Source organism: Aythya marila (assembly GCF_965140915.1).
Source record: "Aythya marila genome assembly, chromosome: 1".
Classification (NCBI taxonomy): domain Eukaryota; kingdom Metazoa; phylum Chordata; class Aves; order Anseriformes; family Anatidae; genus Aythya; species Aythya marila.
In genome coordinates, this window is record NC_139042.1 from 120,305,834 (window position 1) to 120,322,683 (window position 16,850).

The following is a 16,850-nucleotide window of genomic DNA, read 5'->3' on the forward strand; positions in this document are numbered from 1 at the left end:
TTGCTCAGGAAGCTCTTCCAGAAAACCAAGCATCGAGCATGGCTCTGAAAAAGATGGAGTGATGAAGAATGATAAATGATGAGAGAGAGCAGAGCATCTCATAACACGACTGGCCATAGGTGGGTAGGCTGCCCGTGGTAGCCCACACAGAACCTGCCAGCATGATGAACGACGCATGGCCCTGAGCAGGGACCTTGTCCAGGCTGATGTACAACAACTGGAAATTTGATTGGGCTGCATTCAGCGAGGAAAAAAAAAAATCTATACCTTTTGTGGGACATGGATCATGTAGGCTATGAGTTAGTATTACAGAGAAGAAAACAACAGGATAGCACCCACTCCTTACAGAAAGTCACAGAGGGGAGAATCTGGACTCTGTCCCTTTCAAGAGATGAGAGACTAGAGGATATCCTCCAGTGAAACACTCCTGATGCTGACAACTGCTAGGTCATCTAGTTTGTACTGGAAATGACCAATACTCATTCCCGCTCTGAGTGAACAAACCACAGTTTCCCAATAAAGCCAGTTTAGAGGGCTGTTATGGCTGAACATCACGTCGTGGGATGACGAAAGCCACATGGCACGGCAGGCTTAACAAGCCCACAGCTGCATCCTGAGTCGTAGGGGAAGCGATCAGGCTGTGCAGGGAGGTGCTGGCCCACTGCTGGAAGCCGCAGGTCAGCAGTCCCTGAAGAGAGCTCTGCTGGCTGGAGGAGAAGAGCTAATGAAGTTGTTCGTGCTCCCAGGCAACGCCTATTAAACTATCCGTAACTAGTTAGACCCCGCTGCCTGGGTCCTCCAGCATAATAACCTGCCAGAAAAGAAAGAAAAGGGCCTGCCTGACTTTTTCTTCAGCTGCTCTCTCAAAACCCAGTTAGTCAACCATCTGAAGAGGAATGGAGGAGGAGTGCAAGGACTTGCGTCGTTCCAAGGAATGTAATTTCCACTTTCATTACTATACACTGCCTAGAATTAAAGCTGATCTGTATTGTCATTTGCCATTTGAATTAAATATTCCCCCCTTATCTGCCTTCTCCCCAGGTGTCAGAACTACAGTCAACAACCACAGCCACACTTTAGCTATCTCACAGGGGAAGGAGAGGAGGTTTTCCTATGGATTTTTTCAGGGCTCGGGGCCTTACAGTTGAAAAATGCCTCCTTCAATTATAAACTGAAGGGCCAGCAAAGGAAGGGATGCAGTATTTTTTAAAGTGACTATTCTACTTCCTAGAGAGGTGAGTGGGCTACGGTCATTCCTGAGGCCCCGCAGCATTTAAATGAACCATCACATGCATCCCTGCCTTCTTTGCATAAGGAGCTACACTGCTTTCCCTCTGCATTTGTATCTTCCACCTCCCAGCCAACGAGAAATAAATCATTTCTGCGGTTCTAACTCAGGTAATTAGCCAACAAACACTATTGACCAAATCAATGAATGAAAGAAACAGCAGACAAATTTGCTAATGAACTCCTTCAGGAGAAGTGCACAAAGAAAAAGTAATTTGGCCCTCTCGCCCCCCAGTGCTGGTTTAATTTCACAACCTGTCCATTCAAAACCTCCTACACAAGCTCAATAACGCTCGGTCTTCCAATTCTGCAGTCACGAGTTTAACCACAAAAAGATCCACAGAGAGAGAGAGATTTTAGAAACCTTTACAATGTCTAAAATAGCTCTTTGATGCATAGCAGATGTCCTCAAAACCGGCATGAACGGAGCCAAAATGCTTCACAATCCTGGAAAGAGGAGATTCCAAGATAAGACAGATGTTTCTAACTGCAGCAGCTCTGGAATAGATTTGGGATTTGTATTAATCGTCAACCTCAAGGAAAATATTTAAAAGGAACCCTTGCGTCCCCCATTTTGGGCCATGTGCCTTACTGGGCTACGTGCTGCACGAAGACCTGACGTCTGGCTGAAAGCAGTTCTTCTGCATGCGTAAAAGATAACAGATGGGTTGAGATGCAGAAAGAGAGAGAGTACAACATGCAATGAAACGTGGAAGTGACAGACTGGGGACTGCCTGTCCTTCATCCCCAGCTCTAGCTGCTTAGGAGGGGGGTGCTTGCTAGGATTCACTGCGGAGGGGTGGTCTGAGGATGGATTGGAAGGGGGCCAGTGAGATGGCACTGATGGATGCTAGCAAGGCAATGCCTCTGAGACACATGGCACAGGGGGAAAAGTGTGAGGGGGGCATGCTGGAAGACTGAAAAACAGACCCCGGAAAACCAACACTGGAGTCGAAGCGGGGGTGGGATTCCCCAGTCCTGTTGTTTACCAGAAGGGATTGCCAGAGTCGAAATATGCTCTGAGGAGCCCTAAGAAGAAAGAGAAGAAGTCTGTCTGATACAATGGAGTAGGCGGTACAACTGGGGGGGAAAAAAAAAAAAAAAGCAAGAGCATGCAGCCAAATGAATGAGTCAGGACAAGAACCTTCATATGGCTGTGCTGAACAACGCATCTGATGTGTATCAGGCCTTAGTTTTCATCAAGATTTAATCTAGTCCTCTTGTAACTCCCTTAATTCAGACAACATTAGGCTGCACTCACAGAATAGCCAGGGAGCATCTCCCACTGAAATACAAGAAAGAGTGAGGTGGAGGACCAAAACACTGAAGCAGCAGTAGAATGAACGACTCGGTAATAAATCAACTTTAAGAGCAGAACTGTCCAAGTCAGAAAATTTTGAATACACATAATTAAAGGTGACAAAGATAGGACCTGTTTTCTCATACATGCCAATGGCACAACTGTGCTTAATACTGAAAATAGCAGAAAGTCAGGTACTGACAATGATATCACGAAATATTAGTGTTCTCCCCATCGGCTCTGCCCTTCCCACTTCTTTCTGGCAGTCCTCAGCCATCTTCTTTCTTTCAGTACTGAATGAAATGGGCCAAAAACACAAACTGCATATCTGGCTTTCCAATACACGAAAGCTCAGGAGGACTTTGGTTTGGCTGAAGGGATGAGAGAGGAAATTTGAATAAACCCAGTCTGAACCACAGACCTCAAATCCGGGTGCTTCTGGATGCAGCACTAGGATTGGGCCCTGTTCCAGTATCTCATTCTGCCCATCTCTCTTTAACCTTCTTTGTGCAACTCTTCCCTTTTCTAGCTGTTTAATTGCAGTAAGACAGCTGGACTGTCTCTAGCACGTGCAGAAAGCTTGTACTCTACACACCTCCAACCCTCTTTAACCCTTTTAGATATGGGAACATCACCGAATGCTACTCATATAGAGCTAATGAATGCTTTCCCCATCCACGTCAGATGACAAAAATGTCTCATGGCAAAAAGAAATCCAGTAAAGGGCTCTCTCCTCAAAGGAGGTGAGGCAGAAGAATAGAAACCCACCTCTTGTTCTCATCCCAGGGATAACTTTTTAAGGGATGAAGGTTTCCTTGCAACCCAAGCTGCTATCCCCATGGAGTCTAACTACTGAAAGGACCTTCTCCTTTCTCCTTCCAAGCTTGCCATGTCCTCAAACGTGGGAGGTGCACTTAGATAGCAGAACAACACTCTTGAACAATTCTGCTTCCACCCTGCTCTTCACTCGTCTTGCAAATCAAACACCTCCTTTATTCAACTCACAAAACACAGGAACACTGTCTGCCAAAGTGGAGAGTAATATAATATCATCTGTGCCATTACTTTCCTCTCTCTTTTAAGGCAAATCAGTGGGAAACAAACTCAGTGTGTTGTTTTTTGTTTTTGAAAGATACTCTTCCATGTAATGTCTAAACACAAATCCTTCTCTCTTTCTCCGTCTCTCTCTCCCTCCCTCCCCAGCAGTGTTTTTTCTCCATCCCCTTGATGTTCATTACCAGCAGTAGAGATTGAAACAGCTAGATGAAGACCAAAGCTAAACAGAATTACAAGTCCAATTCTGTAGAGCATCTACTGAAGTAATTTCAGTTGTTCCCTGGGACAACCTGGTTATCGCTTTGGAGGTCATGCTGCAAAACATGCTTGCAGTGCATTTATGAGCCTTGCCGCTTCTCTACAGCTGCCTGAATTTCTACTGAAACTTTGAGTAATGTTGTAAGAGAAAACTACTGCACAGTTCGCAAATCATCAGCACAGTACAGTCCTGTTGGGTCACTTACCTGTTGGGGTGAGGTGCCTCCAGGTGATGACAGGCTCAGGACGTCCATTTGCCATGCAAACCAGGGTCACGTTGCTGCCCTCATTCACGGTGATGTCCGAGGAGATATTGGAGATCTTTGGTGGAACTGTGAAGACAAAAGAAAGTTGGATGTTGTTACTTCTGGAGGACAGCTGGTCTGACTTGTTAACCTGCCTACTTATTAACCAGAGGCAGCCACGAACCCCTCTTACAGGCTGTGCTCCTCATTACTACCTGGTTTTCTGAACTGTATCAGTGCTCCAAGTACAAGGTCCTGGCTTCTCAGTAGACAAGAAAATCAATTCAAGTGCAACAACCTTTTGATGGTGCAGACATGTAAAAAAAAAAAAAAAAAAAAAAAGAGGAATGGAGAAAGATACAGGGAGCAGCGGTCTGATTTCAGGAGTATGCATGGGGTGAAGCAGCCAGGACAGGGAAAGGAAAAATGAAGCAGAGACGCAGGCAAGGTCACAATTGAGCCAGGAAACATTGAAAAAGCAGGGCCTTCGGGCTGTGAGAAAGCAGCCAGCATCGACTAGGGAGAGCACCTGACACAGCACCCCCAGAAAGTCCAACAGTGATGGGAAACCAGCATAACTCACGTCAAAAATCACACAACGAGGAGACCAAAACAGTGTCTCCAGGAAAACCTCCTGCACCAGACTTCTTCTAGTTTCCTTAATTTTCTCTTCTGGGAGCTGTCTTATAGGGGGGTACATCTGCTTCAGGGAGCTACAGCTAGAAATGAACGGCCTTTTTGGCACCTGTGATACTTTGTGCCTGGGGGCCTGGTGGCTGCAGGCCTCCAAGCCTTCTCCCCGGGGCAGGGCAGGCCGTGGCTGCTTCTCCTTCCTCACATCACGTCTCCCTTCCACGCTTCACACCCAGGAGGAGGTGAGGGAGTTTGGCTAAAAGGGAATCTTCTGATTTTATTTTATTTTTTCCCTTCCCCAGCATCCAAATGTGTGCGTAGCGAGGAATGAAACAACATCATTTTCTGCTTTGCTTACCACAGAGTAAACAGCCACCTCCCCTTCCCACTTCTTGGCAGGCCCTGGTGGGGAGCTTCAACCACCCTGGTATCTGCTGGATGGGTGAAAGCGGTGGGATCGAGCAGCCCAGGAGATACAGGGATTCAAGAGTTAAACACGTATTAATGGTGTGCTCTTGCAGCAAAGGACAACCATATCCTGAGTTATATTAGCAAGAGCATAGCTGTGTAAGTGGAAAAAAAGTGATTCTCTCTCTCTTTCTATATATATATATATATACAGTGCTTCAGATGTTGTCTCACAAGCACTAGCCCAATTTTGGTCTGCCCAGTACAAGGATACCACTGACACAGAGGAAGGAGCAAGGCTGCCAGAGGGTTTCCAAGATACTCAGAGGGCAGCAAGCACATGACATACAAGGACAGCACAAGAGCGAAAGAAAGATGAGTGAAAATCTTATTGCTGTCGACAAACACCTAGTGGGAAGGTGCAGAGCAGACAGACAGGCTGTTCTCAGAGGTGCACAGTAAAAAGCAGCAGACAAGAGCTGCTACATGGGCAAAACTCTGACTCAAAATGAGGTAGAAGCTTTCATTTTGGCAAGGTTAAAGATAGGAACTGGCTCCCCGGAGAGGAGGTAGAATCTCTGTCCCTAGAGATATGCAAACCTTGCTTGGATAAAACCCTGAGCAGCTTGCTCTAACTGGCACCGAGAGGGAAGGAGAAGGGAATTTGGAAGCTAGTCTGCTGTGCAGGAGCTTGAGTTGACGGCTGAGCTCCTGGTGAAGCAACCAAAGCAAGGCATGTTGGGGAAACAGTTGTCTGCACCTGGGTCCCCTTCCCAGGAGAGGAGGAATTTCAGAGCGGGGATATCTGCCTCGCAGCACAGCACTGGGTAAAGCGAAGCACAGCAGAAAACTGTCCCCTTTCGCTCAACATCCCCTGACAAACACAAGCCCTGCTGGATTTTTACATCAGTGATTCACCGTAAGCCATCAGTCGTGCATCCCCACACAAAGGGAGAGGTCGGAGAGGGCAGAACAAAGCAAAATGAACGTTATTAGAAAAGACTGATGATGTCAAAAATTAGATCCCATCACGTTGAAGGGTGCACGAGAGTTTTGATGGCGGTAAAAGAGATCCATTTCCTGCCTCCTCATTTATCACAGCCCCATACCTGGGACTTTCTGCACAGCAAAATGGGGCCCATGGAGAGCCCCCACAGGAGCAGGGGGCCTGGGGGGAGCTGCCACCCACCCATGGGGGACCTGTGCTGGAGCAGTTTGCTCCTGGGGGATGGATGGACGGACCCCGTAGGATGGAGCCGTGTGGGAGCAGTGCTTGAGGAGCTGCAGCCTGTGGGCAGCCCATGTAGGATCAGTTTGGGAAGGACGGCATCCATGGGAGGGACCCCACAGGGAGCAGGGGTGGAGGAGATGAAGCCTCAGGGACTGACCGCAGCCCCCATTCCCCTGCCCTACTCAGGGGAAAGGAGGTAGAAGAGGGTGGATGGGGGGAAGGGGTTCTTGTTTTTCTGTTTGTTTGTTCATTTTTTGTTTCCCACTGCTCTAGCTTGTTAGCAATAGGTAATAAATTACATTAATCTCCCTATGCTGAGTCTGTTTTGCCTGGGATGATAATTGTTGAGTGATCTGCCTCTCCTTATCTCAACCCTTGAGCCCTTTCCATCGTATTTTCTCCTCCTTTCTCTTTCAGGAGGGGGAATGAGAGGGCAGCTGGGGTGGAGCTCAGCTGCCCACAGCTTGGGGTTCGCATCAGGAAAAAAAAGCCACACAAAAACCAAGAAAAGGCCTGTTCTGGGCTAAGCTGAAGTAGGTCTAGCAGATGGAGGCTCTGGCAGAGCGGTCAATGCCTGACCAAATGGTTGAGCGGGCAAAGCCGCGGCTGGGCATCAGCAGCGGAGATACGGCGAGGACACGTGCACCCTGCCACCTTCCAAAGCCGTCAAGTCCTTTTAGTTTGCAGCACATCAAATACACTCAGAAAATACAAACAGATCTGGCCATGCAGACCAAAATGCCCAAGAGGAGGAAGATGTGGCCAGATGGACGTATCTGGCTTTTCAACGGAGGCAGAGAAGGGCATTCAAGGCTGAAATCCTGTTAGGAGTGTAATGGCTGGTTGCCGTCAGCTGCCACCTTGGTCGGAGGGCAAGGAAAGGCTGAGAGGGAGGGGAATAGGGTAGGAAATAATCTCCCTGTGAATTAAAAAACAGAACAAAACAGTTCATTTTAGTCTGCTTAGAAGCCAGCCGGCATTAAAAGTGACCAGATCTTAGTGGACAGTAATTTCTCTCAGAATAATAATAATAAAAAAGTCAGACACTTAATTTTCAGGGTGTCAAGGCAGCATTTTAAAATGCTGAAACTGTCAGCACCAGCAACAGTTAGCATTGCCTCCTTGGCACTTGTCATTACTTTGCACACACCTTTTTAGGACAGTCTTGAAATGAGAAGCTTTGACCTTATTATTTCTTGCCCATGTGTGGGTTGTGTGATGTTTTCACGGTTCCAGACTGCTGGAAGTGTGATTGCTGAGAAAAAAAAAAAATAAAAATCTGCTGGGCCCAGGAACTTCTGGGGTGTCACAGCTTCCTTTTGCCCAGGCATCTTTTGGGTGACATCTCTCATCTGGAGAAACCTAGTGCCTGGCCTCTGTAAGCCATTAGCACGAGCAGAGCCACCACAGCACGAGAAGCACTACAGTTAAATAATACTTTGAGGCATTTCCCTATTCAGACTAACAACTTGTCCCTCCAGAGACAAGCTGCTGTCAGACCCTTCTGGCTGTGGGGACCTTGAGAAAGCACTGCCAGGCCTCTGGTACTTCTGAGGAAGAACTGTCAGACTCTTTCCTCCCTCTCAGCATAAATGTAATACAAGACAGGCATCACCCTGTGCTTAGGATCCCACTGGATGCAGCTGGGAGAAGAGATCGATGTGCAGAAGACCACACACCATAGTGTAGCCCTGTGGAAGATAAGCACAGCCCTGTGTCCCTCCTACTCCATCTGTGGAAAAGCAGGATGCTGTACCCATACCAGGGACAGATTCTGGAGAGCTAGAAACAAGCTGTGGGAAGAACGGCTTGAAACTTGTATAATTTATTTCTTCTATGTTTCACATCTACTGGACAAGTCTGAGGCCAGCTCAGCATCTCCTCGTGCATACCACTGGTAATAAATAACAAATACCAAACTAACCAGCAGCCATTCTTCTTGAGAAACTCCAATCTGGAAGAGCAGGGGGCCGCAAGGCAGAAGGGGGGCAAGGGCAGAGCTGGCGTCGAAATTCAACTCTAAGGCACAGCACAGTGACAGAACTAGGTAGGAAGGGGCTGCGCAGAACCTGCCTTGCACTGAGCCTGTGCAAGTTAATTGCTGTCAATCCTTCACTTTCATGACAACTGCAACTCACATTAATTTAAATAATAAGAAAGACGGAGACATGAAAAATAGAGCACACTCCCCCAGAGCAATCACTGTTGCTCTTGAGATGAAAGCAAGTGATTTGTTTCCACAAAACATTACTGTGTCTCAAAAACACCCACTACAGCAGTTATTACAAGCCAGGGGCCGCATACAGGAGGTAGCGAGGAAACCACAAACAAGAGAAAGCACAACATCTGTTGTTGTTATCCTTACCTTTTATGACCAAAACCCTTGGGAGCTCAAAACTCCTCCTGAGATATTAGCTGGGATTGCGTGGGCCAGGTCAGCGTTATCATTTCAGGCTATGGAAGTAGGTAATGAGTGATGCTATACCTCTAATCTCCTAGGAAATGAGTCAGCCCGCTGCTAAGAGATGTGAGCTGGCAGCCAGGAGGCCAGCTCCCGAGTACCTTTCCAGGAGTGCAACAGGGGATGGAATAAGAAAGCATCAGGGCCAGCCTTGCTGGTTCGCAGCTAGACTGCCTGGCTGCTCCCTTTTAGCTAACGGGGCTCTGCCCAGGACTTGAAGTTGCAGTCTTAGTCTCTGGAGCAGCTGCTCCCCGTTTTGAAATCACAACATTCAGGTGTTTTGTCAATAAGTCACAAAACACATTAAAAAAAAAAAAAAAAAAAAAAAAAAAAAAAAAGTAATTCCTACTCCAGAGAGCTAAAATACAGCAAAAGCCATTTAATCTACCCGGGAAGCAAACAGCAGCAAAAATAAGAAAGCCCAACAGCCCATTATCTCCTTTTAAGCACTCTAACTGCTCATCCCAAGAAGGGCGCCTCGAATACAGGCAAGGAAGTTACCACGAGCCCTGCCACACATCCCCATTAGTTAGTTACCTCCTCCGGTCTGTTTACTTCCCTCTCTATTGGCAATCAGGACCCCCATCTGCTGGGGAAAATAAGACTCCCACCCACTGATCCGCAGGAGCCCCTCGCTTTCAGGGCAAAAAGCAAACCTCAGGACTTCTCTCCGAAGTCAAAGGAACTTTGCAGCCACTAAAGCCCTCGGCAGGTGCCTATCAATTAGCCTCCAGAGTTCTCATTTCCTTGTCCCCAGCTCCCAATTAACAGCACTTTGCAACAAACACAAAGAGGCTAATAGGCCCCAAGGCAGAGGCAGGGGGGATGCTGACCACCGCACGGCCCTTGAATGCTTCGGAGCTGCCACCTTGCTCACCACAATCAGGGGTCCTTTCCTAGGGCAATTAATTGACAGCAAATTGGCCTCATTAGTCATTGTTTAGGCAAAGCGGGAGTGGGGAGAGAGAGCTTGAAGAAGGGGCTGAGCTGCTAAACACAACCAAATGGTTTAATTTCCCTCTTCGGTGTGCAGCAGGGTAATGGCAGCTTTCTGCAGCAGTGACAAGGAACAGCTTGTTGCTGCTTAGAGCCGCGCGGGGAGGGCTGGAAAGTAAAATCCAGACACCCTTTGGGAGGTGGCATGCTAATGTTGTGGAAGCACTTCACAGATGAAATGCGACATGAGAGCCGAGATGTGTTTCTTTACGGTCTGATTCATGCTGGAGCCTCAACCAGAGAGGGATGAAGCTGTCACCAGGGCAGGAGGGCAGAGACTGAAGTTGTTGAACTTCCCTGAAGAGAGCGGACTCTGAAAAACCCCTCTGACTTTCTGCTCTGCTTGGTTTGCTTCACCCTGCTAGCGCCTCTCTCAGCGGCCTTAGCGCTCTGGTGAAGTAGAAGGAAACACTGAAGGCTTGGTTTCGTGTTGCGTTGTGTTTTTTACATCTCCTGGGAATGAAAAAAAGCTCTCCAAGTACACTGCAGCGCTTTTATAAGGTGCAAAAACTGCTTCTTTCTATTGTCTGACGGGGGGGTGTCTCATCGCTTCCGTCCCTGGCAGCCTTTAGGGAACAGCCCACCCCAGCCAGAGCATGGGAACCGCTGAAGAGATCTGCAGCCACCAGCCCACTCATGGCCCAGGGTGGCAGATTCCCAGATTTCCACCCGAGCATCGCTCGGAAGCACGGAGAAGCTGGGCTGAAGGGAGCACGGGGGCTGCTGGCGTGGCCCTCGCGTCAAAGCGAGCTTCCCTCTTCGTGCAGCTGAGCCTCACCCGCCGGGATGCCGCAAAGGAAATGATTTAAATCGAAACGGGGACGCGCCGAGTGCGCTGGCTGGGAGCAGGGGAGCAAGCAGGATGCTGTAAATCAAAGCCGGGTGGGAGGCCCCCCCAGGAACGTGTCAGACCTCGCTGCATTCGAGGAGAGTCGGTGCTGACAAGCCAAACCTTTTCGTCCAGAGGAAAGCTCTGCCTCATCTGATATACATTTAAGAGCCCGGGCTATTTTTCCACGTAAAATTGCGTGGCAAACTCTCTCGGTGCATTGTTTCCTCGCAGGGAGAAGCATGGGGTGTAAACCTGCTGGGCTGCTCTAGCTGTCAGCCATTGGAGAAGTCAGCACAGAACCGGGCTCTACTGCTTGCATTCATTTCCACCCATTTACTTTTTTTTTTTTTTTTTTTTGAATCTTGTCTCCATGAAATTGTCAAGAGAGAAATTATTCCACTTCCTGAGTGAGAGAGAAACAGAGAGAAGCAAATATCTCCAGTCTCCAGCCAACCTCATTTCTCAGCGCGCTGATGTGATGCTGTGGGACAGGGGTAGAAGCAGTCTCAGTCCTGCCCTGAGCCCAGTGCCTCAGCTTTAAATCCAGACTCCAGCCTTTTTCCCTAACGCAGTTCCAGCTCCAGGCCTGAACCCCAGCCCTGGTCCCATGCTGACACCATTTCCCCTAGGATTTCTGTTGTCTCCCTAGCAAAAGGGGTAACCAGCCCTCCTCTTCTGGCGCAGATCAGGACAGCAGGTTCCCAGCTGCATGCTGAGCACAAAGCACAAGCCAGGCATGTGCCTGATATCCCCTTATCTCCAGATTTGGACCTCTGCATATGAAGTATTGGTTCCTTGCTACGCCATTTCTTTTCTTTCCAATTAATGCATCAAATTTACGCCGGGGTTGCAGTGATCCGCTTATCTGTGGTTCATTCGTCTCCTTAAACAGCAGCTCTGCACGTTTGCCATTGGTGCTGCTTGGGCTCTTTCAGCTTGAAAAACGGCCTGCAAGTGCTTTCTAACCAGCCCTCCTCAAGAAGCCTGCTGTGAAAGCACAGCCTTGTTCGCAGGACATGTGTAAGCAACAACAGAAGTGCTTGCCACGCTCATCCCAAGGGATTAACCCTTGGACCGCTGCCTAATCCCAAGCACTTCAAGGGCCACAGATGTACACAGCATTTGGTCTTTGTGCTTCAAGTGTGTTTATATTTTCCCTCAGACCCTTTGTTTTAAAACCTGGAAGCATTTACATGCAGGACTGACATAATACGTGATCTTTTCTTCTGCAGATATAGTCCACCATCCTGGAAGATAAATTCGGTGAGGAAAAAATCTCCTCGGTGTCCAGGCCCTCCAAATGCACCTCTGAGAGTTTTGTTAAGACAAAACTTTTTCATAGAAATATTAAATGCGTTGGATGTACATGGGATTCAGCAAATCCTAATGTACAGCCTTTTTTGGGCTTGATTCAAAGCCCAGGGAGCTCCTCCTTTGATGTTAATGGCCTTTGGACAAATTCTTTTAAAGCAAGAATGGCTGATGACTTCAGGAAGCGTTGCAACTAGAACAGAAATGCTTTATTAGACAATTAAGAGAAAGAAAAAAGAAAAAAAAAAAAAAAAAGCCAGATTATGGCTTTTTAACTGAGTCCCTGCAGTCCTTGGTTGCTGCCTATCAACTTTTTTCGGGAAGTAGACTAGAGAGCACAAGCCAAGGCATGGGAAGAAAACACAGAGAAAAGCCAATGTCATTCCAGGGCAAGAGGTACAGGTTCACAGAGCAGGTTTCGATGAGTTATTAAAATGACTGGGATTTTCTGATTAGCAAAGCAGGGGAGGAAGTTAGTTTCAGCTGACATCCCACTCTGGATGAAGACAAGGTTGAGACAAGGCTGTCCATCACAAATTTATGGTCAGGAGAAACACAGCCAAAGTGTTTTGTTTGTTTTTGTTTGCTTTTAATTTGTTTGTTTATTGATTTGTTTTTGAGATTGTATACTCTTGCTTATGTTCAGCTCTTTTAGGACAGATGAGACAGAAGAGAACAGCCTTCACGGACCACCAGATGGAAATCTACACCCTGGCTGAAAAGGCAGTTCTCTTCAAGCTCTGTTCTCGGATTCCTTTGGCCGCCTGTGGTATATCCCACAGCCTCTGCGATAAACCACAGGGAGGTGCATACAATGCTCTAAGTGTCTTGTGCATACCGCACACCCGAGGATCTGGCTCCGTTTCAACCGAGACAGACAGCTTCTCCGTGACAAGCCTCTCACTCCAATCAAATGCACGTGGTGGATGTAAACCAGCTTTTACTAGCCGGCTTTCCTTCCTTGCTCATTGGAATGAGCAAAATGGAGTGGGACAGCTTGCTGTAACCACCTTTTAAGATTGCTTTCAGGCTTCTAGGAGAAGTACAAAGCTAGTGTAGTACTTTGGGACTGCTGGCTTTGTTTCTAGTACAAAGTATAGAGACCAATGCAAAAAAATCCCATACTCAAACCTTTACATACTTTGGATAAAATTCACTCCTGCGTGATTCACACTGTTTCCCCAGGAAGAAGATTCACTTTGTCCAATTCAATGAATGATGACTGTCTATAACAGAAGCCACCATAGCTCATTACTGAGTAGTCAGGTCAGCAATAAGAAGATTTAGCACAGAGCAGCTGCCTCTTCTGATGCTGAAAGCCCCGCCAAAAATGAACCTGAGCCAAAGCCTCATCTCCAAAAAGTTGCGAATTCCGAGCACGAAAAAGACTCAAAGTGCAACTCCACATTTTTTTCAGCTTGGGCTGCTCAGCGCATTCCTGCATTGTCACTATTGCTGGATCCACAGATGGTGGCCTTCCTCAACACGCGCAGCTATGAAATGCCAGCTGCGAGACCTTCAATTGTTAGCTATTGTTGAGCTCGGGGAGAGCTGCAGCAGCGCCTTTTCTAAAGGCCACAATGTTATCATCAGCCATCTGAGAAGGGAGAGACAGAGAGTTCAAGGCAAAGAATCCCTTCTGTCAGAAACGCTCCTCTGGACAAATCTGATCCAGCAGAAAAGACGAGAAAACAAATCGCGTGCTCCTGAAGTGAAGGCATCTTCAAACAAAATCAGCAGCTGGCTGGAGCTGAGATGTAATTGCGGTGACTTCCTTCCCACAAACCGAGCGGGAGGCGAGTTTCTGCTACCCGAGCTGCCCTGCCAGAAGAAAGAGCTCTCTGTTTCGGTTCAGCCACGTGCAGCAGCACCTTGAGGTCTGGGAAGTTTCCCACTGTTTTTGTTTTCCCAGCTTCGCCATGTGGTAAGGACACGCTGCGTATGCGCAGACAACCGCAAGGGATGTGAGGGATGGATTCCAGGAGCTCTGCTCTGTAAACACATCACTGGTGCCATTTCAATTAAAGGAGAATCTCTCCCAGACGGCCAGGCACGAGGCTTATTCCTTATAACCTGCAACTTTATCGAGGCACATAAAAATGCTGTCTGTCCCTTTTCCCCCAGTTCAAGTCTGAACTCTTCAAAATTGACAGGATTATTATTATTTTTTTTTTCTTGCTGGTGTTTTTGCAGTGTTAGCAAACTGAGGTACTTAGCATATTATGTGCTAGGACTGCAAAGAGGTAGAAGGGACCAGAGCCTTGGGTATGCAAATTCCACTGGAGCTGAGAGGAATTACCCACCCAGATCATCCTGAGAGGATGGGACCATGTCTCAGAATGATGTATCAGAGGACTGGGTGTCTACAAGAAAGCAGCAGCAGGATTTTGTAAGAAGTTTCAGAATAGTGAGTATCAAATTGAGAAAAAATAGGTAGATATTGGTCTTTTAGGAGGATAAGGTTTCATCCAGAAAAGATCTCCAGCACCCTTATGCTGAGGCAACAGCTCTACAGACACGCTTTGTCTAAAGTTTTGCAAGAAAAATCTCCCCACCACAGAAATCGAGCACTACTGGCTGAAGAGCTGGAATGAGGTGATTCCCCCTATTGCTCAAAAGACAAAAAATGCTAATCAAAACCATATGCTTCCATCACAGCAAGGGATCAAAAGCTAAGCCCAATGGAAAACACAAGCCACATCTCTGCGGTAACAGCATGTCTGCATATGAGCACCTCTAACATCCCAGTGAGCAGGATAAGCAGTCCTACCCAAAACTGAAGAGAGGAATGACTTGGTAGGTCTGGGATCCCAGGTTCTGCGACTGGTGTGCTGCACGCTTTTCCTATAACCTTGACTAAGTCAGGCCACCTTTCTGAGAGCCACTCGTCCTTATTCTCAGTGAATTACCGTGTGCAAGATGTATGGCATCCCCAGTGACTGGCACCTGACTGGTGTCAAGGCAGCTGTGATGCCTTCACCTCTACAGCTCCAAACCATCAGCAGGAGGGGTAGGGGAAGAATTTCTCCAAAGCCTCACACTGTTAAAGAGAGTTCCCTCTGAGGAATTGTCATGCTGCAAACTTCCCTGGCACAGCAAAAAGTGCAAACCCAAGGCAGATTCTGATTCTTCTTTGCTAATAGAAAATAAAACACTCTTTTAAAGGCTGAGGGAGTTGGGGTTGTTCAGCCTGGAGAAGAGAATGCTCTGGGGAAACCTTATAGTGGCCTTCCAGTACCTAAAGGGGGCCTACAGGAAAGCTGGGGAAGGATTCCTAAAAAAAGATTTAATTAGGTATCAGGAAGAAATTCTTCACTATGAGGGCAGTGAGGCACTGGCACAGGCTGCCCAGAGAAGCTGTGGATGCCCCATCCCTGGAGGTGCTCAAGGCCAGGCTGGATGGGGCTTTGGGCAACCTGGGCTGGTGGGAGGTGTCCCTGCCCATGGCAGGGGAGTGGAACTGGGTGGGCTTTAAGGTCCCTTCCAACCCAAACCATTCTGTGCTTCTAAACTGGTTTTCCAAAACGCAAACAGGGAGAGTCAGCCATGTTGCTCATAAATCCAAGGGAAATAGCAGGGCCCACAAAACACTGCACAAACTGAAAAAGGAATAAAAGTGTAATCAATATAGTTAGGGATACTGATGGATGAGAGGGATGCGCTCCTACGCTTTCTCTCCTGATGGTCATGATATACTGGAGCCTGCAAAACTGATTTCCTTAAAGTATGAAGAGCGATAAAAATAGAAGAAATTTTGCATCAGAACACAATGATGAAAACTCTGCCAAAGCCTAAAGGAAAAGCAGAGATATAACCGAGATGGCATCACACTATGGATCAACCTGCCACTGGATCAGGCACAGACACTCATGACAAATAGGCACAAGGGATGCGGCGCAAATACAGTGTGACACCATATCCTGGGCATACGCTTGATGTATGGAGGATTAAATACCACACACACACATTGTCCTGGGTAGATTCTATCTAGTGTTGACAGATACCTGAGGGATCTGTCTCTTTCTTTATATACTTTGGCAATTGCCATGCCAACACAGGATTATGGGACCGGCGGGGTGAGGAGGAGAGATCATTTGCTACTCTGTTTAACAGAGGCCTTATCCTCTGGGGGGATTTTGTCAAAATGCTGGACTTCTTAAACGATATTTCTACCTGCCTCAACACATTTGGGGTTGATGGCCATTTCTCCTTTCCTCTGTCCTCGTGACACAACGTCTCACTCCTCCGCAGTCCCAAACCAGTCTTAAAGCAAGCGTGGCTTCTGTAAGCTGGGCTGAAGGCTGCTGCCCTCAACCCTTGATCCCACGCATGCTGCAAAGAGAGAAGAAAGTAGGTAACGTGCTGCAAAGCCCGATTCCTTTCCCCCTCTGACTGACGGCTCCGTTTGTCAAGAGAGACAGGCTGTCTTGAGCCTGAGATAGCTAACTATCACCTGGGGAGGCTATTAGACAGAGAGGGAGGAAGAGGACGTCAGACAGAAACACAGACACGGCCAGACAGACAGAGGGAAAGGTGAGCTGAGGAAGTGGAAAAAGGAAAGGAGTGACAGAAGATTGCAGATGAGAGAAAGACAGTAGCACTTGATGAATTAAGTTGTCAACTTTGGCATCACCTGTGTACCTTGTCATGCCAATAAATTCATTGAAGCTGAAGCTGTACTGAGAGTTAAGAGTGAGAGTGCTGATGGAAGGAAGAAATAACAGCCCATTTAAAGACTCAGAGCAATTTATTAGTTACCTCTGAAGGGAAGCAGTGACACCAGGGAAGGAGAGGTGCTCCCGCATCACGCTGGGCAGGAAAACTCGTTTTGG

At 47.6% G+C, this 16,850-nt stretch overlaps 1 protein-coding gene across 1 annotated transcript in view; it reads right to left on the reverse strand.

The window, feature by feature from the left end:
• Positions 1–16,850, reverse strand: part of LSAMP (limbic system associated membrane protein) — a 265,073-nt gene that overhangs the window by 96,225 nt on the left and 151,998 nt on the right. The window contains exon 3 of the mRNA XM_082771003.1: positions 4,108–4,233. Within this exon, the coding sequence (XP_082627129.1) occupies positions 4,108–4,233 (126 nt within the window). The remainder of the gene's footprint in view (positions 1–4,107; positions 4,234–16,850) is intronic.